Here is a 24,804-nt window from a genome sequence, read left to right on the forward strand (position 1 = left end):
CCTCTTTCACCCTGGTCTTCCAGGTATTCTGGCCATTGTGCTAGTCCTGTTGGATCTTACGGAGCCATAGCCTTGCATATTGTTCAGAGGAATGGGATCTTCGCAACAAGGTAGATTTTTCTCAGTTGGCAATTTCTTCTTTCTTGCAGAAGAGGTTAGTAACACAAAGTGTCATTTTGTCTCTGACTGTGCCTCTGTCTGCTACCCACTAACAGATTACACCCAAAGGAATGTGGACTGGAGGGCCCTTGTGGTCTCTTCCAACTCTATGATTCTATGAATGTGGCTGTCAACAGAAAAAAGGTTCCCATCTCTGAGCTAGTCTTTAATGGCCATAAATGATCATAGCTTACAGGGGGTCTTCAGCAAAATGAAGGTTATTCTTGTGAAAGCATTAATGATCATTAAATATTAACTATGTTGCTCAATCAATTGTCAATCACAGGACAAGCAAGGATAATTGGAACCTCTAGTTGTATCTGAATATTTATCTTGTTTCAGTCTCTGATCTTTTGAAATAGTTTATAGTAGCATATTATCCTGGAAGCAATGCTAGTTACATTTGTTATGAAGGCATAATAAAGACATAACAAATGAAACTAAAGAAAAAAAACATGCTAATAACTATTGAAAGTAGAGCCTAGAACCACAGAATTGTAAACTAATTGAATAACATTAAATGCTATAAATTCTAAAATTAATTCACTGGCATAAACACTAATAAGTTAAGTAATTTTACCGAGTCACTTACTATTAGTTAACTTATTAATTAAAACATTAGTGTTGGGCCTCGTCATGGGATTTACAGAGAATGACATGGAGATGTCACTGTTTACTTTAGGGGAGAACATTTTTTTAACTAGATTCTTCAAAAGGATTCCTTTTTCTCCTTTTAACATTGCCTTCCTCCATCCTAGATCCCCCCACATGGACAACAAAGTCCATAATAGGGAATTGTGGGATTCCAACATCTTTGGCAAGTGTTCTCTGAAGAAACCTACAGTTTCCCTTCTGTCCGTGAGACAAAAAACGGCAATTAGAAAACTCCATCATAGGGTCCCCATAAGCTGGAAACGACTTGAAGGCACTCAACAACAACAACAATCTTTTCAGCCTCCCCATTCTCAATAAAAAGTGTTGTTGACTCTCCGTATCCATGGATTTTGCATCCACGGCTTGAAAATATTTTTTTAAAAATCCAAAAAGCAAACCTTGATTTTTGCCATGTTATATAAGGGACACTAATTTTACTACATCATTGTATATAATGGAACTTGAGCATCCATGGATTTTGGTATCCTTAGGGAGGGGGATCCTTGACTAAACCTCAGCAGATACCAAGGGCCCACTGAATCTGCGCTGTAGCTTCAACTTTGATTTCTGTTTGTTTGTAGAAACAAACAATAATGAGAACATTAATGTGAGGAAGAACAGCCTACAGCTATGATCCAAAGAACTCATGTACATGGCTCTGAGGCCGGGCGTATGATCTCACTGTCATTTTTTTACTTCCTTTGAACAGTGTACTGTGTGTGTGTGTGTGTGTGTGTGTGTGTGTATTATTTATATCCAACCCTATATACTATTGAATGAACTAAAACACATTCAAACAATAAAATCCACATACATAGACAAACTGAGTAAAATAATTAGAGCACAAAGCCTTAAATAAGTTTCAGTGGCAACAGAGGCAGCGGCTGCTGCTGCTGTTGTGTGCCTTTAAGTCTTTTCCAACGTAGAGCAGCCCTAAGGCAAATCTATCATACGATTTTCTTGGCCACATTTGATTAGAGGGGGTTTGTCTTTGCCTTCTTCTGAGGCTAAGAGAGTGTGACTTGCCCAAGGTTTCCATGGCTGAGCAGGGATTCAAGCCCTGGTCTCCAGAGTCATAATCCAGTGCTCAAACCACTACCACTACCATTCTGGCTCTTTTAATAAGCCATGCCCTATCTGAAATTCGTTTTCAAAGGGGGTGACATTCTACAGGGGAAAACCAATGAACATCTTCTGTGTATCCACATTTAACATTTTCTTAATTATTGCTTCGTTGTGTCATTGACTCAGTTTTTAAGTTTAAAATATTGTCTTTGCCTTCTACTGTATATCCTTTTAAACAATAAACTATATATAACAACTAGCAGAGAACCAGCATGGTGTAATGGTTTGAATGTTGGACTATGGCATGTTGATAGGAATTGTCAGCACACATAAGCAATCCCAGCTCTGCTGCATACAGTCCCTGGAGACCTTACTATGGTCTATCTATGACCAGACCTCCACTGCTGCAACAAATCACATTTCTGCAAGCCAGAACTGTTTAGGAATATAGATATTTCATTATAATGGGGCTGCTAGTAGTCCTCAGATAAAGATGGACATCTCAGCCCATAAGTACAGTGTTGTGATGATATCTGCTACTGCAGTTTCTACTCAGCTATATCTTTGAGTTAATGCTGAGCTGGTCTTCTTTGGATCCTCTTAAGAGGGTCTGTGCACCATCTGCCATCTCCCAGGTGGTTAATCCCTTCCCCTACACAGAGAATGCATCATCCTTCTGAAGTTTATCAGAATTCCAGCCTGAAAATTGCAAATTATCTGACCCCACTGTTTCCTGCCATGTCTCCAAGATCTACTTTGCTTTAGTGACAGTTTAAAAACATGTTTACAGTATCAGAACTGAAATAAAATTTGGAGATATTTATATTGAACACCCTTTCAGATAGTACATAAGTAGCAAAGTATTATTAGTTACTGTTATAAGAAGCACATTTCATTGTTGCAGTAATGTAGAGCAGGTAGACCCCCCAGTTTGCTTCACAAAACCTGTGTATTCACCCACCCCTTAGATCCTACTACTAGAATTGGAATGAATAAATTATCTCTTCAGACTAGTAAGGCATTATCATATTAATACAGAAATAGGTTTCTGTTGTTATTATGGAACCATGTGCTGTAGTAGGGTCTCAATTCAGAGTTCAATTCAGTTATGAACATAATGGTTGGTTGTAGGTTAGATCACCTTCTCTCCAGCTAAGATTCTTTACTTTCTGTTGCATGGATAGATAACACCTTAGTAGGGATCATTTTTCCTGGTTTCTGTAGTGATAATCTGTTTTTTCTTTGGCTGCTACCCATAATTATTCAGATGCCATTGTTGTGAGATGACCTTTAGTAAAAATCAGAAGGTTAAGTAATTAGTCACTCCACTGAGTATACATAGACTCAAGATGTATGCTACTAATAACCAGGAGGTATCTGTGTGCTTTCTCCTGTGGGACAATTAGCAGCTTTGGGTAGACAATTTAGATTGGGAAAATGGCATTATTTTCCTCAATGCCATAGTTCTAGTCCACAATAGTATGATCCTGATAAAAAATGGTAGGTGTTTTTCGAGAAAAAGTTGAAAGAGTTGAAGACCAATTATCTTCCATTATCTTCCATTATCCCAACTTCAGCCCTAGCTCTTTTAGCTTGGCCCTATAGTACTGTCAAGATCTACAGACCTAGGTCATCTATAGGTAGATCACATGAGAAGTTCTGTGTATGTGTTGTGAGGAAAGCACCTAGCAGTTTAAGGGAAATGTCAGCTGCCTGCTTTTCTCATCATACATGCCAATGTGGCAGAATACACGTGAGTATGGCAAATTTTAATGTCAGAGAGGAAAGGCCAGAAGCCACAAAAAGAGTTTTGCCGTATAGATAAAGGATGCAGCATGGCAGATGCGTGACAGATTTTCATCATTTTAAGCTAAAACACCCACAGGATAATTATTTGGTGTGTATTTTTTAGTGCTTACTTGGAGAATCATCAACAGTTAGATCATGTTTTAGGTCCCACGGGAAATGTTCTTTTCCTATTTCCAGAGAAAAGAGACCAACAATACATCTCTTTTCAGATGATGATTAGAAGTGAAAACAAGTGTGTATCTTTTGAACTCTGACCACCATCAGACTGAGTTGTTGAGGTACAAGTTCCATGTCTTTATTTGAAAATGCTTACGTGGAAGCCAAGTGAGCTTTGTGGGGTCAGTCAGTTGTGAATATTTCGTTGTAATATGGTTTCATTCTTGATGAAGTGCATTCAAATGGGGCCAGAAGTTTTGTTTGATCTTTCCTGATACCTGTGATTTCTGTTACCACCACACTGCCTGGGTGAGTTGTTGCTCTTTACTCGCATGAAAATAAACCCCAGAGGGAGTTGTTGGCAGACTCCTTGTTTACATAATGTTTTCCCCGTGTGATCTCTGAATGTAGATGGAAATGCTCTAATCTTCTTAGTGATCTAAGTAAAAAACTGAATACTGCAACCCACTTTCTAGGCAACCCAAAATGAGCCCTGAAAAGCCTTGCATAGAAATTCAATTATACAGCTCTCCCACTTGCATACTTCATCCCTATCGTCATTAACATGCTGTCGTGTTTTTCTCCTTGCTTTCTAGTGTATCCTTCTGCTATGTTTCTTCCAAACGGCATGGGCAGCACTTACGTTAAACCAGAAATACTGTTTAGACTGATTGCTTTCACAATTAGCTTTGGAAAGACTAAAGTTGTGAGGAAGAATGAGTCAGTTCTAGCCTTCAGTTACCACCACTCAGTTTAGTAGCTCTGTTTCATTTTGATTTGCCTACTCCTAAATGGTATTTTCCTTCTCATGGAAGGACAGCAAAAGGTGAACTAATTTAGCCTCCTCAGGAAGTAGTTTCAAAGCCTGGGAACAGACACAGACAAAGACCTCTCTTATATCAACAACAAATTTATCTCCAGAGATGATGGGACTGATCAAAGGCCTCCCTCAAAGCTCTTGGGCAGGCTAATATAGGAGGATACAATCCTTCAGCTTCAACTGCTTGAGAAAATGACACACCCATGAATTTGCCAATCTTCACTTTTTCTGTCTTCCCTTTACCTTAATGACTCCCCACCTCAGCACTCCCTGCTTTTCTTTGTATCCCATTTGTACAATAATATTCTGATGCAAAATAAAGAAACCACATGGTTTCCAAGTCAAGGGAACTAATAGTCCCACTGTATTCTGCACTGGTCAGGCCTCATCTGGAGTACTGTGTTCAGTCTCAGGTTCAGAGGAGGGCAACAAGAATGATAAGAGATATGGAGAACAAAATATATGAGGAAAGGTTAAAGGAGCTGGGCATGTTCAGCTTGGTGAAGAGGGCTAAGGGATGACATGAATGCACTCTTTAAATACCTCAAGAGCTGTCAGAGAGAGGAGTGGACAGGCTTGTTCTCTGCTGCCCCAGAGGGAGAACCGGGTCTCTAATGGTTTTAAGTTACAGGAGACTAGATTTCAGTTAAACATTAGAAGTAATGTCTTGACAATAAGAGTGGTTCCGCAATGGAACCAGTTGACTAAGGAGATGCTGGGCTGTTCCTCTCTGCAAAATCTTCAACAAGAGACTGGACAGCTACTTGCTGGGGATGCTTTAGCTGGAAGACCTGCATTGAGCAGGTGGTTGGTCTTAGTGGTCCATGAAACCCCTTCCAATTCTGTGATTCTGTAAGATTGTTGGTTCAGTTCACATTAGGTCAATTTGTGATGTATTTGCAATCCAGAGGCTACCAGTGCAACGAAAGAACCAACTTTAGATAGGGAAGTTCTTTCTAACAGTCTCTTCCAACACTATGATTCTAATATACTTGTATCTCATTCCTGAGCAGAGTAATGGAGCAGATCATGGTACTGGAGCTCTAGCACTTCTTGGATAATGTACAGTTCTGTGAACATTTCTATAGGTTTATTTGGTAGTGGAATAATAGCAACATGTGTATGGATGGTGAACTTCGATTGCGGCACCAAAGGATTATGTATATAAATGGATTTTTTCCTCTGATTCATTTTCTATATACTAGAGAGTATGCTGGCATATTATTTTATTATCTAAACATGAATAATTACATATGTTTCATTAAAACTATTTCCCCCCCCCCCCCCCCTCTGTGCTGCCCATCTGCCAACTCGATCAGATGCACCAAATCACTATCAAGCAGTATGTCGGGCACTGTTTGCTGAAACAATGGAGTTGTATACATTCTTGGCCAGAATTAAAAGTGCAAAAGAGGTAAGCAGAGTGAAAGTCACTAGATCATATAGATGAACTTTCAAAATTCAAGATGCTTAGGAGATGCTTTCTTAATTTAAAATTTGCTTTCAAGAGACCATGAGCTAATTTGAAGTCATGATAAACCATGATTAATCATGATGAGATGAAGCTATAGTTTGTTCAAGGTTCATATGCCCCTCCCCCTTTCCTTCTCTCACTTTTATTTTGACAAGTCAGTTTAGCATAATGTCTGAACCCTAAAATGTGGCTAGTTATATCTATAGTTTGTTGAAACAATCAAATTCCATAACTGTTCAAAATGATCTTGTTTCAAAGAAATCAAATTATTGTGTTTAGACAAAGCAAGAAATATTCTTGTGAAAACATAAGTATGGAAACATTGAATCTCTTCACGTTTTTTCTATTAGACAATTTTTAAAAGAAATCATAAATTTAAAAAATAATATTGATAAATTTGAGTGTGCATTATAGAGACAAGACAAGAAAGTCCAAAGTAAATGTTCCCAGGAAGGAATTAGAATATGTACTCTGATTAGTGCAGCAGTGGCCTGTGCAAGAAAGAATTAGTCATTTCCTTTCAGTTTAACAGACAATTTAGTTGAATCATTTGCATTTTTGTCTTTTTTCCATCTGTCCACTCTGGACAGGTTCTGATGGAAATCTATATAGATTTTTTTTGTATGCTATTACAGTGAAAACTCTTGGGTTCCTGCTTACTGCACAATTTGTACAGTGAAAGCATGGGGGAACTGTAAAAAGTGTATTTCCCCCCATCTGCACACTGAAAAAATTTGCAGTATTTTTGACAGGCTAAGGGGCAAAGTGAAAGGGGCAGTTTGAAGCTGCCCCTTCTGGAGCCTGATAGGGGCTGCGGCAAACGCATGCTACGGCCCCAATCTGCTTTGAAGCCACCTGAAAAAGGAATGGCAAATATTGCCTGCATCGCAGCAGCCAGCTTCATGACGCTCTAGCAGTATGCAGGGTGTAAACACTGGAGCACCATGAAGCAGTTCCCAGGTAACAGCCAGGGTGGCTTCCAGGTGGCTTGGCAGCCTGTGGCAGGTAAATGCTGCGCTTCCAAGCCGTCCAGAAGGCAGTGCAAAGGGGCGGTCTGTTTCACCTCTAACTTGAATGTATGGGGAAACACTGAGGAAAAAACACAATGGAATATTGGAATTTGGAATGAATAAATCATTTTTAAGACAAGGTTTTACTGAACACATGTAGTATGACCAGTTTTATGTAATAGTCTTTAGCGTTAAGCAGTAATAATTCCTATATATACTTCAGATGCATGCAACACCTAAATCCAAGATGCATTATGAAGAGAATGGAGAGAAAAAGAGATTTAGAAAACAGAGGTTTATAAACTGAGGATTCCAAGTGAGGGTCATAGTGACAAATGAGAAAGGCAGGATGTCTGAGAAGACTGGGCATACCCATGATTGTGTGTATTCATACTTTCATTTTGATCCATGGTCCTCCAGAATCTTACTTGTAGCAAAAGCTCATTAAAGTAATACTTGCTGCTGCTTGTTCTGTCTGCCTAAACTGCTTCTGTACTGAACCTCTGAGGTTGCCATTTGTGCCATTTGGCTTTTCTTCTAGTGAGTCTGAGGACATCTTGTGCAGTATTTCCTGTTCCATAGGATGAGACAATTTTCAAATCTAACAAGCTTTGAGTTTCACAAGCTCTCCCTACCCCTAAACACATGCACACACACAAAACTGGTACACATGTAAACCTTGCCATATGACTCTGGCTTATCTGCAGGATGCCAAACAGGAGTGCTGAGTTTTAGTGTCACAGAAGGTAAACCATATATGAAGGATACACACACACACACACACACACACACACACACACACACCCATTTCAGTAGCACAAACAGTTGTATAATGTTCACCAATGCGATGTCTTATCTGCTGCAGTCTTGAATTCTGGCTTATCAGTAAATGAATTAGCTGAGTAAGGCCTGGAACAGATGGGTCAAAAGTGATGTGCTGCCGCCGATACTAGGGTTCGGGAGTGTGCAGTAACCGCACGCTCCCGAACCCAGCATATAACGGCGGCATCATGGCGGCGTCCCATCCATGGGCACCGCCATGATGATGTAAGCAAAGTGCAGTGTACAGAAGTCACTGTGCGTCGCTTATGTCACCGTTGTGCCAGTGGCGCACTCATGACATGCGCCCGGCACCTTAAAAAGAACCCAGGTTTTCTGGGTTGTTTTTACTATGGAGGGACGCCACATGGTTTGCCTGCTGCGGCGTCCCTCCAGAGTTAAAACAGATGCCTCCAGCTCACCTTTCTGGGGCGGTATGTACCACACCTAAGATATATTTAAGGAAATGGAAATTATACACATCTGGACAGAGGCTACTCAGGTTCTGTACATGCCAAAATCCCAGTATGTAGCTGCATTTGTAAAATCAAATTGAATCGTCGTTCCATATATAATCACTGTTTAGATACACATTGACACGGTGCTTATGGAACTTAATGGGGTGATATTCATTTCCATTTAAAACTGGTTGGGTTGCTTTTTTAAATTGGCATTACAGTATTGTAATAATCTGTGTAATATCAAATAAATCTTAATTCTGTAGATGTTGCTTAGAAAACCTCTAACCAAAATGTTACCGATCCTATCTACTTGTTGTTTTGTTCCCTGTTCTGAACATTTTCCATAAAGACTGAAAGCAGCAGAACTGGAGCAAATGTATAAAAGACAAAAGGAAAGTCAATCTCTCTCAATGGCAGGAGCTTTCAAAAGATCTCTCTTGAGAGATATCCCTGTATCATCTTCCCCAGCAGATGTTAACCCTTTTTAGAGTTGTTATTTTTTTCAGTAACAACTCATACAATCTGTTATTAGCAGCAATAGACAGGAATAATTTTATTTAAACTGACACTTCACCATAAGGCCATTGGTTTTACTCTAGATCTAAATCATATTGGAAACAGACTCACTGAAATTAATTAAGCTTCAGTTACCCATGAGCAGATCTAGATCCAATTCTTAGTGTTGGTATGCTGTTTCATATTTTGTCATACATAGCTTTTTATTATTTCTGTGTGCTATGAAAGGTCTATTGTTCCTTATAGCTTTGATAAGTAATACAAATAAATAACTAATCTTTCAAAGGGATGACCAGTACTTTCATATTGCATAGCGATACTTATAGGCACTATGTATTACTTACAGTATTTTTTCATAAATTCAAGAGGTTTACTAAGCAGATGTTCTAATTAATAAAGGTTTTAAATCATAACATAATGCAAATATGTGCTGCCTACAATCCCAGTTTAGCGGGGGGAAAGGTGGAATAACAGCAACACATTAACTGGTATCTGTATCATAGAACAGCTTTCCTGAATAGCACCAAGCCTGTTATTTTTTGTTTTGTTTTGTTTTAGTGCCAGATAAATTGTTTTTGCATGTTGGTTGTGTAGTTAACTTCAGAATGCTTTTTGAGTTAGTATACAAATATTATAAATAAATGATGAATGAATAAGTTCATTTAAATATTGAAACATAGATTGTTTGTTCTACACTACCGGAGTGTAGAAGACACAAAGTTTTTAAGGACTTTACAGCACAAGAAAAGAAAGGTAAAACTGATCAGGAGCATAGTGGCTTTCTCCGTGCCACTAGTGCCCTCGTTGTACTTCCGTTCTGTTTCCGAGGGGAGATGGTTGACAAAGAAAAATCCATTCACCCAATGGCACAACTGTCTCCCCTAGAGAAGAGAACAGAAGTGTAACAATATAATGCAGAGTGGCACAGAGAAAGTCATTGTGCATTATTATTATTATTATTATTATTATTATTGTTGTTGTTGTTGTTGTTGTTGTTGTGCAGTAATGTCCCAAGTATTACTTCTAAGCCAAGGTATATTCAGCTGATGACTGTAAATCAGTGATAGTCACACTACTTGAATGAGCATATTTGCATGCAGTAAAATATGATGTTTTGTTAAAAATGTTTTCTGTCATATTGATGTCACTGTTCTTTCTTCATTTTATTTTATATGACAGAATTTGAAGAAGATGCAGGAAATGGACAAAGGAGAACATGATGAATCCAGCACAGATCTTGATGAATTAAAAAATGCTGATTGGGTAAGTACCTTTGAATTATATTTTAAATAGTGTTGACAGGATAATGGAAATAGTCTGTGTGAGAGTCGCACACATTCTGTGTGACATTTACTATTCAAAAGTTTCTCAGTTTTGTTTGTTTGTTTGTTTGTTTTATGTATGACTGCACAAAAAGAGAAACAGATACATATTTCATTTAAACATGGTGTTAGACTTTTGTATATTAATTTTTGGTGTAGATTATTCCCTACATTTACAAGGATCACATTTATTTTTCTTTCTAGTTACAGCTTTTTGCTTTACATTGAATCCCATTCCAGAGTTTCAGCTTTTCAAATGCGTTTTTTTTTTAAGATTAATTTTTATTAGTTTTTAGTAGTCTTATATACAATCAAAATTATATGCAAAGATAAAGAAAAGGAAGAAACAGAGAAAAAAAGAATAAAGAAAAAGGAAGATAAGAAAAAAATATATACAACTAATACACAATAAAGCTCTGATCCACCCATTCTGATAATAATGAAAATAAAAATAAATTAGAGGAAAAAAATTATTCTACCATTACAGATCCGACTAAATAATCATACTGAAATTAATAATAACCATAGCCACAGATTATTACATAGTTACATTTCTTATTGCCCCAATAATCCATAAATCCAGTCTTTCAAAAAGTACTGAGTTGTCTTATCCTTTAGAACCCATGCTAATTTGGGCATTTGGGCTAACTCAGCAGCCTTAACAATCCATTCTTCCATTGTCAGTGCTACAGTCCATTCCAAGTTGAGCAAACAATATTACTGTATTTCTGCTTTGTCATACAGTGCGTCCGCGCCATATGTGGACACACTATACGCGACTTCCAGCTTATGCAGAAGCCGTGCAGCAAGAAAAACAATGGTGCACGCGCCTGTGCCACCACGTGCATGCGCTCCATTGTTTCTAATGGGATGTGAGTATACGCAGATTTCCCCTTATGCGGGGGGATCCGAAATGGATCCCCCACATAAGGGGAGGGCCCACTATATCAAAAGAATGATCCATATTTACTATCCAGTTCTTTGTCCATAATGCCCAACAAAAATATTTCTGGTGACTTCACAAAATCTACCCTTAAATATTTTGGATTAACATGAATCTTAGAATAGTAACTTTTCATCTTCTTACACATCCGCCACATATGAAACAAGGAGCTCTCCTTATTTTGACATCCCCAACATTGATTTGAAACATTCTGGGCTACTTTCAACAGCCTATTTGAAGTTGGATAGGTTATACAGGTTTTCTTTTAAATTACTACACAAAGTAACTTTTATATCTTTGGACCACATTTTCCCCATACATCCATGTGAACATTATGCCCAAATTGGAAAGACTCAACGAACTGTTGTTTTTTTAAATACACCATGATACATGGCTCCTCAGGCTTCCAGAAAGATTAACATAGTCCTGCCTGTGTGAACATGCAATGCCAGATGATGAGTCTTCTATACACTGAAGTGTGAAAGTTGTATAGATCTTTGCATCTGGTGGCATTTCAGTTATCTAATCTGGTGCTATCCATATATGTTGGAGAGCTCATATACTGAGAGCTGACTATGTTGGCTGGAGGTGATATAAGTTGTAGTCCAACCTATTTGAATGGTTCTAGGTTGAAGAAAACCCATCTAAACAACTACCAGTTCTTTGCTATCATAAACATAGCCTTGAATATGAGACCTCTTAACTAACAAACATTGAAATCCTTGTTTTTTCACTGAAAACTAACACTCATTGAGTTCACTGGAGCTTATTCCCTTCTAAGGAAAAAAATATTTGAATACAGTGGGGCTTTGCTTCTGAGTAATCATTCTTAGGTTTGCAGTGTAAGCACTGTGTAAGATAAAGAAGGATTTCATGTTTAGGAGGTAATTATATAAATGAAGACTTGAAACTGAGGATGTGATGATGGAGTAATAGAAAACTTGCTTACTATCATCTTTCCTGTCCTTTGTGCAGACTTGTAAAGAGCTATTTGGCCCTATTCTACCTAGAATTTCTTATTAGCTGATAAACAACACGAGATCATTCTTAATGTATGGGATAACTACAATTGGCCCTCCATATAAGCGAAAGTTTGGTTCTGGACCCCCCTCCAGATACCAAAAAATATGGGACCTCAAATTCCATTACTGCTACTGGACATCAACATAGCCATGTCGGCGCATTTGTGTGCACATGCCACCATTGAGGATAATGGGCATGGCCATCTGTGGATGCTCCAATCTACGGATGGCTAGCCTGCTGATACAGAGGGCCAACTCTTTGTTATGACTTATAGTTAAAACATAAACAATGATAATAAATTCAGATACAAACCAACTGTTATAATTATTGATTTAATGTTAAGTTGCCATCATTTTGCATGTTTGCCTTGTGGCTTGCTCAAAAAATGCATGGTAGCTATCCGATTTTTCTTAATTAAAGTTTTAAAACCTGGATTTGTTTTAACATACAGGAAAAAAATGGATTATAGACTTAGAGATAAAAGATTATTTTTTATTTTCAGTCACAGTTGTATTCCACTATGTTTCATTCATTAATTTATTATTTTGTATATTTTCTTTTTGTGTGGACTTTCTCCCAGAGTGAACCCTAAGGCAACTCACAAAAGGAATCAGCTAAAAACAAGCAAAAAAAATTGTCACTGTTAAGACAGAGTGAGCAGGGGAAAGACAAGAATGTGTAGTAAATGAAAAATAAGATATACATTCGCCCCACTGTTCTTGTGGACTTGAGATCTGCAGTCTTAAATATTCATGGAGGGGCGACCTCCATTAATTTCAATGAGGCACGCCCCCACGCACGCTTGCAGGCACACGCCCCATTCAAGCCTATGGGGTTGAATATTGGCAAGTCTCTGTTTTAGTGGAGGCGGATCCCCCGTGAAAACGGAGGGACGACTGTACATAAATCAGGTAGAATTTCCCCCTATATTCCAATGACTGCCTAAATTAAGTTCTTGATAAAAGCAAGAAAGTTGACAGAACTAAATATTTAATTCTATATCTTAGTTCACATCTAAATGTAAATGCGCATTTTAATTCTTCAGATGTGTCCTCAAACCAGAGACATTTTAGTTACAGTGTCTAGTCCAATGTTTTACAGTAGCTGTGCAGACATAATTAACTATCTGTGAACACTTTTAAAATCAACAAAATTTCCAGAAATTATGTAATTTAAAAATCTGAGCATGAAAACATGATTTAAAATGTGTTTATTTAGGTTAGTGATTAGGTTAGATTCAATTACCTTACCTTTCTTGATAGGTTAGTGTTTGTTTAATGATCCTGAAACATATTCTTCTTTTTGTCTCTTCAGGCCCAATTTTGGGTGCAAGTCATGCGAGACTTGAGAAATGGTGTGAAACTGAAAAAGGTTAAAGAACGTCAGTACAACCCTCTTCCCATAGAGTATCAACTGACTCCATATGAGATGCTGATGGATGATATTCGATCCAAACGCTATACTTTAAGGAAGGTCATGGTAAGCTATGACAACTAAAAAACAAAAAGAAAGTCCCCCGCCCCATCAAGGTGTGAAATGTATTACCATTTGGACAATTTTTGTTTATGGGGTAAAATTCAAGTGTAATTCAGTGGGAGGGTGTACTTTCAGAAGTGGTAAAGGAACCAGAACTCCTTCCATCATGTCCTGCTTTTCATATGCTGTTGTTGCAGATAGTGCGTGGTAAGGTAGTTCTTGTTAAAACTAAATATTCTTATTGTCAGCATTTCTTAATTTACTGCATATTGTTGAGTCGCCTAATAATTATGTTAGTTTAGGATGTATAGCTTTGGTTGGGTTGTTAGACTGTCATGATATAAATTGAAGGCAAAGTGTTTTTTTCTCTTTCAGGTCAATGGGGATATCCCTCCACGATTAAAAAAGAGTGCCCATGAAATTATTTTAGATTTTATCCGATCTCGACCGCCATTAAATCCAGTATGTACTCCAATGCATGGTGTTTTTTATTCTAGTAAAGAAAACAACTATTGACACATTTTTCTTTCTTTACATATGGTTTATTGAAACGTATCCCCCTTCCTTCCTGCAATATCATTTAGAATATAAAACACAAGCACAGTGTACCCTGTCTTCTCTTAAAATGTAAGTTAATAAGGCTTCCAGGATTTAAAAACAACAACAGCACCTTCAGATATTTTTTGACTTCTGCCTAATCTTATGTTTTTCTTCCTCACATTGTATTGTTTTCAGTAGATGTTTCCACACCATATTTTATATTTTTCCTCTCTTTGTGGCCAGTTGCTGCTTAAGCACCATCTCTGAAAGCTCTTCCTTACAGTCTTCCTTATGCCCCAAATCACTCTGTCTTGCCTGTTGTGCTGTCGCTTTCTTATATTCTTCAGTATGCTTCTCAGACAAGCATTGTTACAGATTATGGTAGGTTAATAGAGCTTCCATACAAACCCATTTGATATAGGGCTATTTCTAGTTTGCTAGGCTACAGTATGCCTAAGACTGTACCACCCTGAACACGCCCAAGCTTGTTTGATCTCAGAAGCTAAGCAGGATCAGGCCTGATTAGTACTTGAGAGCCAGTGTGTTATAGTGGCTTGAGCACTGGATTACAACACTGGTTGAATTCTTGCTCAGCCGTGAAAACCCACTGAGTAATCTTGGGTAAGTCACATTCTCTCAGCCTCAGAGAAAGGCAAAGACAAACCCTCTTAAAAAATCTTACCAAGAAAATCCTGTGATAGGTTTGCCTTAGGGTCATTATAGTTAGGAAATAACTTGGAGGCACACAATAACGAATCAATAGTGTTCCTGGCAAGTGCCTTAATAATGTCTTTTACACCTGTGTTTCTCTGGGTTCAGGAAAAAAAGGCATGCAGATGGCTGGGAAGGAGCAGTTTTCAGCCGTGATCAGGCTGGGATCATGGCCTACTCCCAAAGCAGACCACCATTGCTGGTCTCAACCCACGCCACCAGGAGTTGGTTTAAACTGACCACTCTTTAATCCAGTCCTTTGGACTGGAGCGCAGCCTCAAAGTGGCTTCCAGACGCTTTAGGGGCATGCGTCATCTAAATGCCACGCCTACAAAGTAGCCAGAAACTGCTTCTTGTGGCCCGTGTGTTCCAGGTCAAAGTGATTCAATGCATTATCTCCGCATCTTTGAATACATCAACTCTTTGGTCTGAAACAGATGGGTTAAATAAAGTGGCTTCTGGGCACTTTGGGGGTGTGGTGTTTAGAAGACTCACATCCCCAAAGCAGCCAGAAGCTGTGGTAAGGCCACACCAAGCCAGCAAGAGTCAGCCTTTCCAGGAGTGGATTTAATCCGCTCCTGCCAGCTGCTGGCTCCAGGACCATAGTGGCGGCCCATGGATCTGACCCCATACTGGTTTTCCAACCCAAGCCATCTAAAATGAAAGAAAATAGTTATTTCTGGCAGACACAATTACTTTATCTTGTGCCTTCAAGTTATGCTTATAAATTATAGTTAAATTTTAAGAAGTGTTCCTGTCAAAGTAAGCAGTGAGTTATGAAACTAGCTTAAATGGTCTAAAACAGGGCTGACAGCAGAAGCTTACAAATACTTCTAACTGCCAGACTTTGTAACTTTGGCCCAAAACAGATGGGCCAAATTATGCAGCTTCCACTTGCTTTGGAGGTGTGGCATTTAGACAACGCATGCCCCAAAGTGGCTGGAAGCTGCTCCAAGACCTTCTAAAGAGGTCTTTAATCCACTCCTGCTGGTAGCTTGTTTGGGACTGCGGCGGCAGCCCACTTCTGGAGCGAGCAATCCGGTCGTCACAGTCCCAGACTCATCACGGTCATAGTGGCTGGAGATCGCTCATTCCAGGCCGTATACTTCGGTCCTACGACACTTTGTTAAGATTCCTAAGAATCATACCAATCCCTCTATACTTTAAGTACCATGATTGTCTACTGATATATATCTTTAGTGACATAAATCTTCTACTTTTGTACACTCAAGGCATCTGCAAGAAAATTGAAACCAACCCCACCACGACCACGTAGCCTGCATGAAAGAATACTGGAAGAAATTAAATCTGAAAGAAAGTTGAGACCTGTTTCTCCTGATGAGATCAGACGTAGCAGGCTAGGTAAGTATTTTGATTTTGATGACATTAATTTAGAATAATGCTGGGTTAACACAGTTATTCTACCTTGTCAATGTATGCATCAATTTTTTGTAAGTATATTGCCTTCCCACTTCACTGAATTTATACTTCCTCTTCTTCTATTTAAATAAATTAGTTTATAAAAATGATTACTTTGCTAATCAGCTGCTAAACAGAATCCAAATAAAACCTGCTAATTCTGACAGATGATGACTGCACTTACATGTCATGATCCTCATAAGTATGAATGCGTCAGTATGCACAGAAAGGTTTATTTCCTCTTACTCTACATTGATGGTGTATTTTATAGGAATTTAAGCATATCAGTAAACAAATGAAGTATTCCATAACTTCATTTTAGCATTTTCTGAAAAATTTCCTGCAGGTTTCCATTGAAAGGCAATAATGTCATATATTTGTCCAGATGTTATGGGGTTGGGATGGGATTTATGATCTTAATAAAATCAGGGTAGATGTATACTGTAGCATTGTACAGAATAACAAACATCATCTTGAATGCTAAATGAAATAAAAATAAATGCGCATAAAATGAAGGGACATTGGCATAAAGGGAATATATGCTTTCCATGATGGCTGTCACTTTTTGAAACAGAACAGATTAGTGCTGCCAAGCTGAATTTTTCAAACTCTAAACAAAAAAAATTATTTAAAGATCTCAAAATAGCTCAGCCTTGTGAGTAGCTCTTTTCTCCAACTACTATTCATGTCATAGACCATAAAAGTATTAGTGACTGTATCACAGCATCTAGTAGTTAGTGATCATAACAACAACAGTTGTGGTTGTGTAACTGAAATTTCCCCAAATACCATTTGCTGTGACTCAATTGCTGTGAATATCCCCAACGTAGAAGCATTGTTGTCTCACCCTTGAGCTCAGATCCATGGATTTTTGAACACGTGTCTTGAATTTATGGGTGCTGCATTTCCAGTATATGTTTTGAACCTAATATATAGATCAGCTGTTCCAGATGCTGTGATTGCTTAAAGATTATCATTGCTTAAAATGCCTTATAAGCTAGGTTTCGTTAAACATATACCTTAAAGTATTCCTGGAACTTTTTTTAAGTGTCCTACTTGATAAATCTATTTTATATAGTTTTTTTATCTGTTAGCAAGATTAAAATATTATTTTGAACTTCAGAATGCATTTTTGTGTTCAGAGTTTTTATTTTTCCATGTTATGTTAAATGTTTAACTTAACATGGAAAATCTGCCCAGATTGACTAAGTTTTTTTTTTTTGTAACAGAAGAAAAGATAATACAGTTTTTGTTTTGCATATGTCCAACATTCCCCTTTAAATTATATGTCTCAAAAACAAATGTTGCCACATGATAATGCTGCACAAGGGATTTTAAAGTACAGGTTTAGGAAGTAGGAACATGTCTGGGAAAAGATCAAAACAAAGCCAAATGTTTTGAAAATTAAGAGACAGAATTTCTTTTTTCTATGAAGTAAAGACCTCTTTCACCTAGTTGAAAGGCAAAGTAAACTTGTCCTACTTTAGGGCAATTTAGAAAAAAAATTTGCTAGTGAAATGAATTGGGTAACCTGTGCGATTGAGAAGCCACAGATGGACATGGTTTACAGATACAGAGCAAAATCTTAGGCCTGTTACAGACTGCCAAAATAAAGCTGCTTTGGGTCTCTTTGGAAGTATGCTGTTTAAATGATGCATGCATCCTAAGAATCCGGAAGCTGCACCAAAGCTGCACTCTAGTGCTTAGGAATGGAGTGTGGCTTTGGCGCGACCTCCAGACTCTTAGGACCCATCCATCATTTAAATAACATACCTCCAAAGAGACCCGAAGCAGCTTTATTTTGGCAGTCTGTAACAGGCCTTAGTTAGCAACTTCTGGGAGCTCTGTTGGATCACAGGGATCACACCTGAGCTTTCTCACTGCCACTGAATATCTGACATCTACAGCTATCATAGCACCAACTTAGCACCAACTTAAAAAAAAAAGTAAACAAGATGCACAGGAATCACCCACCTTGTTTTTAAGATGAACTATACTTTTGGGAATCCTCCTTGAAGCGTTGTCTTTCTTGAAAACAAGGAATACCCTGCTTGCTTTGATTAGCAGTTTTGCAGACATTACAGAATTTGTGGAGACTGTAGGAAAAACCACTGGATTTTAAATAAAGTCAGTGAGGAATAGCTTAACTTCTTGTAAAGGACAGGGCATGCTTCCTGGAGGCTTTCCGAATGCACACTTCACCTTAGAATAAAGCATGCAGCCCCTGTGCGCTTTGCTTTAAAAGAGCCTTTTTTTCTTCTACTGCAACACCAATATTCAACAGTACAGCAGCAAATTAGGTAGGGAAATGAGATTTTCCCCCTGCTAGTATCCACACGGTGCCAAAATCCAATGGCATTGCAGGTGAAAAGAGCTGCAGAAACGTATAGGGGGTGTATACAGGCCGCAGGCCAGTGTTGCCCATCCCAGAGGTAAATCTAGCACTCACAAACACAACACACAGCACAACAGAATTCTGCCCCCCCCCAATCTTCACTGAAGCCTGTCACATCACCTAAAAAAAAAAAAATTGGCAGTTTCCCAGCTCTCCAGAGCCGTTTTTGGGGTTTACCAGAAAGTTAAGTGGGCTGGGGGAGCTCCCCTCTTAATTTTGCCAGGTTTTGCCAACAGATTGTCCACTTTCTTGTCGACTATAGCTTTCTTCTCAGCATGTGCACATAAAACTGCATAGGACTCCTTTCTCAGAATAAGTTTCAATTGATTTGCTAGGATATACTGTATTTCCTATATATTCCAGATATGATTATATAGGACTTGGCTACACACCTACACCTCATGTTGCTGTGTGTTACAAACAATGTATTATTGTCTCAGCAGAGACTATTGTTGCTCATTTATTTAACTGATTTTTAACTTTTGTATTAATTATGTTTTTGGATGTGCCTTGTTTTAATTCATGTTCTGATCCACCTTTGGTTCCCAAGTCAGGAGAAAGGTAGATATAAATTAAATTAAATTAATTCAAATTGCTTATTTTTCATACTCTACCTTTACAGTACATAATCTTAATTATGCATTAACAATTCATACTTTTAACATGAACAGCTCTCAGTTTTTGTTATCAAACTGTAACTGTACATATACTGGCTGACAGGTTTTTTCCTGTGAGAGTATTATATAAAATTTAGTAACCTGGACTTAAATCAAAAGCAACTTTCTGTATTGCTGCAGTGTTGATATTAAAATTATTGTTACTAATCAATTGAATTATAAGTTTTTTGTGAGACTTAGGGTTTATACAGACCGCCCCAAAGGGGTGGTCTCCAACCGCCTCTTTCCTGTCCGGGTCGAGACCTTGGCAACCTCATGCCATGACCCCAATCTGGCCTCTGGAGGGCACAAAAAGGAACCGCAAAAAGGGGCTCCTTTTTGCTCCCTCCAAAGGGTGCCATAGCTGCGGCTGTATGGTGCCCCTTTGACGCTGCATCATCTGGATACAGCGCCGGAGTCGCGCCATGATGCCGCACATCATCTGGAACAGTGCGCGGCATCATGACACCCTGGGGGCAGAGTCAGGGCATCCAGCGTTACGACGCTGTGTCCTGACTCTACTCACAGGCCGGTACAAAGTGCTGGTCTGTACAGGGCCTTAGGGGCTAAACAGACCGGCTTGAAGCACCAGCATGGGGGCATGGCATTTGAATGACACATGCTCCGATGATGCCACCATGCCAGTGTCACACCACCTGCCTGACCGCATGGCGGGCGGTGTGACAACTCTCCTTTGGTGCTGCTGTTATACACTGCATGCTGAAAGGAGTGCCGAAAAGGGCTGCTGCAGCAGCAGCAATCACACCTTTTTGCTGGCTATAAAAGGAACAGCATTTTGCTGCCTCTTTTTGAGCCGACCAACTGCCAGATTGGGGCCACAGCATTCTGGTGCTGCGGCCCCGATCCAGTGATGAAAGGGCAGCGCGACGCCACTTTATCAGCATTGTCTATTTTGCCCCTTAGTATAAATTACTGGTGCAGAATATGACTAGGCAGTCAAGAAATCACCATTTCACATCTAAGCTCAGCTGAATTTACTTGACAACTTTTAAAAAAAAATTATTTTCCAAGACAAAACAAAAATACATAAACACACAACATACAAATAACTGAATACATAACATGCAAAAGCAAACAGATACCCACAATAAGAACATTACAATCTTCCATTTCTAAAAAACTTCCAAAGACTTCCTCTTCGCCGATTCATTAGTTTGTCTTCTTTTCTGTATATCTTCTTTTAAATTAAAGTTTGTACAATGTTTACCCTTCTTGTATCTACAATTTTACTATAAATTTATAATATATATTATTATTATTATTATTATACATTGCTTTTAAAAATTGTTCACTCCCCCAAAGGATTGTTGGTTACCATTCTAGTAGTAACTTTAAAAAGTACACTCTTTATGTTCCTAGACTACAAAAAGTAATGAGAATAGTTACTTTTGCTTACTGAATTTTGAAAAATGTAATTCCTGCAAGCAGCTAACACGTGGCATAGCATATGCTGTCAACCCAGCAAAGCACAAGACACAGCATGGGCCAGTATTTGAACTGTGTGTTATACTATCATTTAGTGAAGCCACAGACCCATAACCCAAAAAGTAACTTTAAATTATATTTGTGTGCCAAAAGAAGTGAAGTGATCCTTACTAAGTTATAATTATACTTTTATTATTTAAAAAATAGAAATGTAATATGTGAAGCCCTTTAAACCTTTAGGGAAAGTACTACATTCGTATTATTGACACTGTTTTTTGACCAGAGTAGCTTGTTCTGTTCCAGAATCTACTTTCAGTCTTCTGTGTGCCTAAGTAGAAAAGCAATAAATACATACTGCCACTTATTTTATGATGAAATGTCTAAGGGAAGATTTATCCTGTACCCTTTTGAGCTACATCTTGACTTAGAAATTGTTTTGAAATATTTTGTTTAGTCACATTTTTATACCTCAGATAAAAATAAGATTACAGGTTTTGACAAGGAAAAAGAAGACTTAAGTTGATTCATATGCTCTTCTTTATTAAACTAAATATAAGTTCACAGGGGGCTGAACTTTCAAAATTTTGTCAACAATTTTTATCACAGAAATTTGGTGCTGTACAGTGTTCTCTCTCCTCCTGCCCCACCCCCATATTTTACATGTACTTTTATTACCGTATTGTAGAGGTTCTTCAGTTCCATGTTTGTGACTTTTGTCTTTTGGTTTTGGTTTTACTTTACCAGTGATCCTAAGTATATACAGAGCTACTTGAAACATGACAAATTTCCTACATCAATATAATTTTCAAATGAAAAATATATTGCACAAAGTCACAAGGTAAAATATACATGTGTCTGTTTTCCTGTGCCACAAAAACTCATTATTGCTCAGGGCTACCTGCCCATCTGTACACATAATGTCATGTGCCAAGTACCCCTTACTGGAATCTATGTAACATACAGCCAACTTGGAAGGTGCTCATCCTGCATGCAGACTGCAAAAAAGTCCTTGTTTCTGTAAACTACAGGTAGAGTAATTTTTTTTAATGTATCTAAGGGGTGCAGAACAGGTGCACTCTAGCACTGCTGAGACATCTTTTACACATTACACTCCCTGCATTTAGGATGGTACAAGAAAAGGGGCTTTTATAATTTGTATATAGAATGAGTAACACCTACATTGGCTGTTGCTTCCAGCAATAGTATGTTTAGGATCCTGATGTTGGATTCAGAATTGTGCAGAATTGTTCATCAGCTGGACACTTCCACAAGAGAAGCAGGAGATAAGGAATATTTGCTGATTTACTTTCTCTCTTGCACCCCAGAGTTTCAAGAAAAAATTCTCTTGAGGATTGCAAGACCTTCCAGAATATTATGGGAGATGGCTCGGGGGATCCTGGGGGAAGGCAAGATTGAGAAAGATTGCTTCTCTCTAACTTCTTGAAGTGGAAGCTTCTACTGTCTTCAAGAATCTTCCATGAATGGAAGGAGCCCTTCTTTTTGAGGAATTGTGGGTTTGAATCCAACTGATTCTATTTGCATGATGTTAGAGTGTTCACACTTACGTCTTTACAACTGTAAAGAAAAAGTGTCCGGCACATTTCAGATTTAGATTGGCATGTACATTTGAATTTGAAATGTGTCTCTCCTAAAACTAACCATCTATTTCTTTTGCTTCCTTAACAACAAAATTGTTTTTCTTTTGTCATTTTTATTTCTTTTTCCTTTCTTTTTTCTAGCAATCCGGCCTCTTAGCATGTCTTACAGTTTTGACTTGTCAGGTAAAAAGTGCTACAGCACCTGACGTGGTTATTGTGATAAGTGTAAAATGTGTTCCATTTCATTTTGTTCGTTTTAACTTTCATGTAAGGAAGAAACCTAGAAGTCACTTTCCAGGTCATAGCTTGAACATTTTAAGATTCATTTAAATGCCGCATCAAAAAGTCAGACAAATGCCCAATCAGATGAGAACAAAACCAGTGTAAAATATTTAAAAGATATGTCCTCCTTAAACTATTTTTCACGTATTTATTCAAGAGTCATTTATACAACTCTTTTCATTGGCCAACTATAACAATGTAATGATCTACAATAATTTGACAGGATACCTCCCTTAATCCTTGGGTCAGATTTACTAAACATGATTCAGAGTATCCTCTATGAACAGGCATTGTACAGCTCTCCAGACATTGCTGGACTGTGACTCCTAGCAGCCCAGCCAGCATAGCCAGTGGTGAGGAAGGCTGAGAGTTGCAATTCAACAAAATCTGGCTGTAGGGTCATGTGTTCTGCTTTTCCTGTCTCGTATAAATTCCCGTTCTTTAAAGTTCAAAGTTAACCATGGTCTAATGTTACATCTCCACTTACATTTCATCCAGCTGTGCTAAGCTCCAACTCACAGCACTGACTGTCATGAAAAGGGTTTCAAAATTGTAGAGTTAGTCAAGATTCTACAACAGGCGTATATCTTATACAAATGGAATTTATATGCAAAAATTGAGATAAGTGCTTTCCTGTTGTCATCTTAAGCAGTAATTTAAATAAATATTTTCTGCTTTCTTATAATATAAATATAGTTGTTACAGCACTAATCTTTCACACTAAAGCATACAATTTTGTACTATTTAGCAAGTACCAAATTTAAATAGTGCTTGGGCTATGAATGACTTTTGAAGAGCTCTTTCTTTTCTCCTCTTTGTTAAGAAAATACTTTCATAATAGGCATGTGATTGACACAGAAATGTGATGGTACATCATTGTCTGGTTCTTAGTTTAAATTGTCCTTTCTAGAACCACAATGAAGAGGTTTCATTAAATATTTTTGTGAGGAATAAATGGCTTATCACATGATTAGCACAAGTTTGAATCAGGATATAGGGCAAACAGGCTGTTGTGTTAAATGCTGATGAAATGAGGTTTTGGGTAAGCCAAAGTCCTCATGAAAATGTGAATTTTGATGGAAAAACATGAAGGAGAAGAGAAATATGGCCCCACTTAAGGTAAGCAGGGAAATAATTCTAAGAGGCAGAAAAGAATGAAGAAAATACACTTTGGTTCACTGAAACTGATAGTGATAATGAGAAAAGCTGAATCTGGAAATATGGACTAGAAAGAGAGATTGGAGCAAGACCTTAGAGAACTTAAAGATACAAACAGTTTGTTTATGCTGGATATGGAAGGTTTCTTATATGGTATGAGCATATTGAGGTGAATGTTCTGAACAACAATTTAAGATAATAGAATTCAAAGACATAGCCGTGTTAGTCTGGAAAATCAGTATGCAAAGGGATTTTATAGCACCTTTGAGACTAACTGAAAGAAAGAAGTCGGTACTGTGAGCTTTTGTAGATTTGCGTAGGCTGAAGTCTACAAAAGTTCATGTCACCAACTTCTTTCTTTCAGTTAGTCTCAAAGGTGCTACAAGATCCCTTTGCATACTAATTCAAGATATTGAGATAGAAGAGTACGAAAAGAAGAGATGTCACCTCTCTCAAAGACTGAAAAGAAAGTACAGGTGATGTGTGCCCAGTTCCATTGTTCCTAGATTACAAAGGCTTTGGATAGCAACTGAAAGGTAACATGTAAGTTTGTTAGCCATTAGACTGACATTTAAGAGGGCCTAGAAGATGGAATCAAGGTCAGCAGTTTGATAACACCTTGTTCTGTCTGTATCTTCACTGGTTGTCCACAGAGATGTAATTCACCATAAGGCTCTTAACATAAGATGAGACACATTGTAATGGCTAGCCAGCAATTTATATGTCTTCATGTTTGTCACCCAACTATATTTGGATTTTTTTAAAAAAATCATTAGTGTAAACCAGATTACTTGGAAACTATTAAATATTCATGTACGTCGGAGAAGGAGTCAATTGCCACACTTTATGATCCCCCAAACATTACTGCAGAAGCTAATGCCATCAAGGTGTT

At 38.1% G+C, this 24,804-nt stretch overlaps 1 protein-coding gene across 4 annotated transcripts in view; it reads left to right on the forward strand.

Annotated features, from left to right (window-relative positions):
* Positions 1-24,804, forward strand: part of SPIRE1 (spire type actin nucleation factor 1) — a 112,081-nt gene that overhangs the window by 55,713 nt on the left and 31,564 nt on the right. For 2 of the 4 annotated variants that reach the window (XM_042463383.1, XM_042463385.1), the window contains exons 4-9: positions 5,952-6,077; positions 10,123-10,206; positions 13,546-13,710; positions 14,083-14,169; positions 16,191-16,320; positions 22,614-22,655. In XM_042463383.1, the coding sequence (XP_042319317.1) occupies positions 5,952-6,077; positions 10,123-10,206; positions 13,546-13,710; positions 14,083-14,169; positions 16,191-16,320; positions 22,614-22,655 (634 nt within the window). The remainder of the gene's footprint in view (positions 1-5,951; positions 6,078-10,122; positions 10,207-13,545; positions 13,711-14,082; positions 14,170-16,190; positions 16,321-22,613; positions 22,656-24,804) is intronic. The other 2 variants (XM_042463384.1, XM_042463386.1) reach the window with 1 other exon arrangement.

This window comes from Sceloporus undulatus, chromosome 4, assembly GCF_019175285.1.
Source record: "Sceloporus undulatus isolate JIND9_A2432 ecotype Alabama chromosome 4, SceUnd_v1.1, whole genome shotgun sequence".
NCBI classification, from domain to species: domain Eukaryota; kingdom Metazoa; phylum Chordata; class Lepidosauria; order Squamata; family Phrynosomatidae; genus Sceloporus; species Sceloporus undulatus.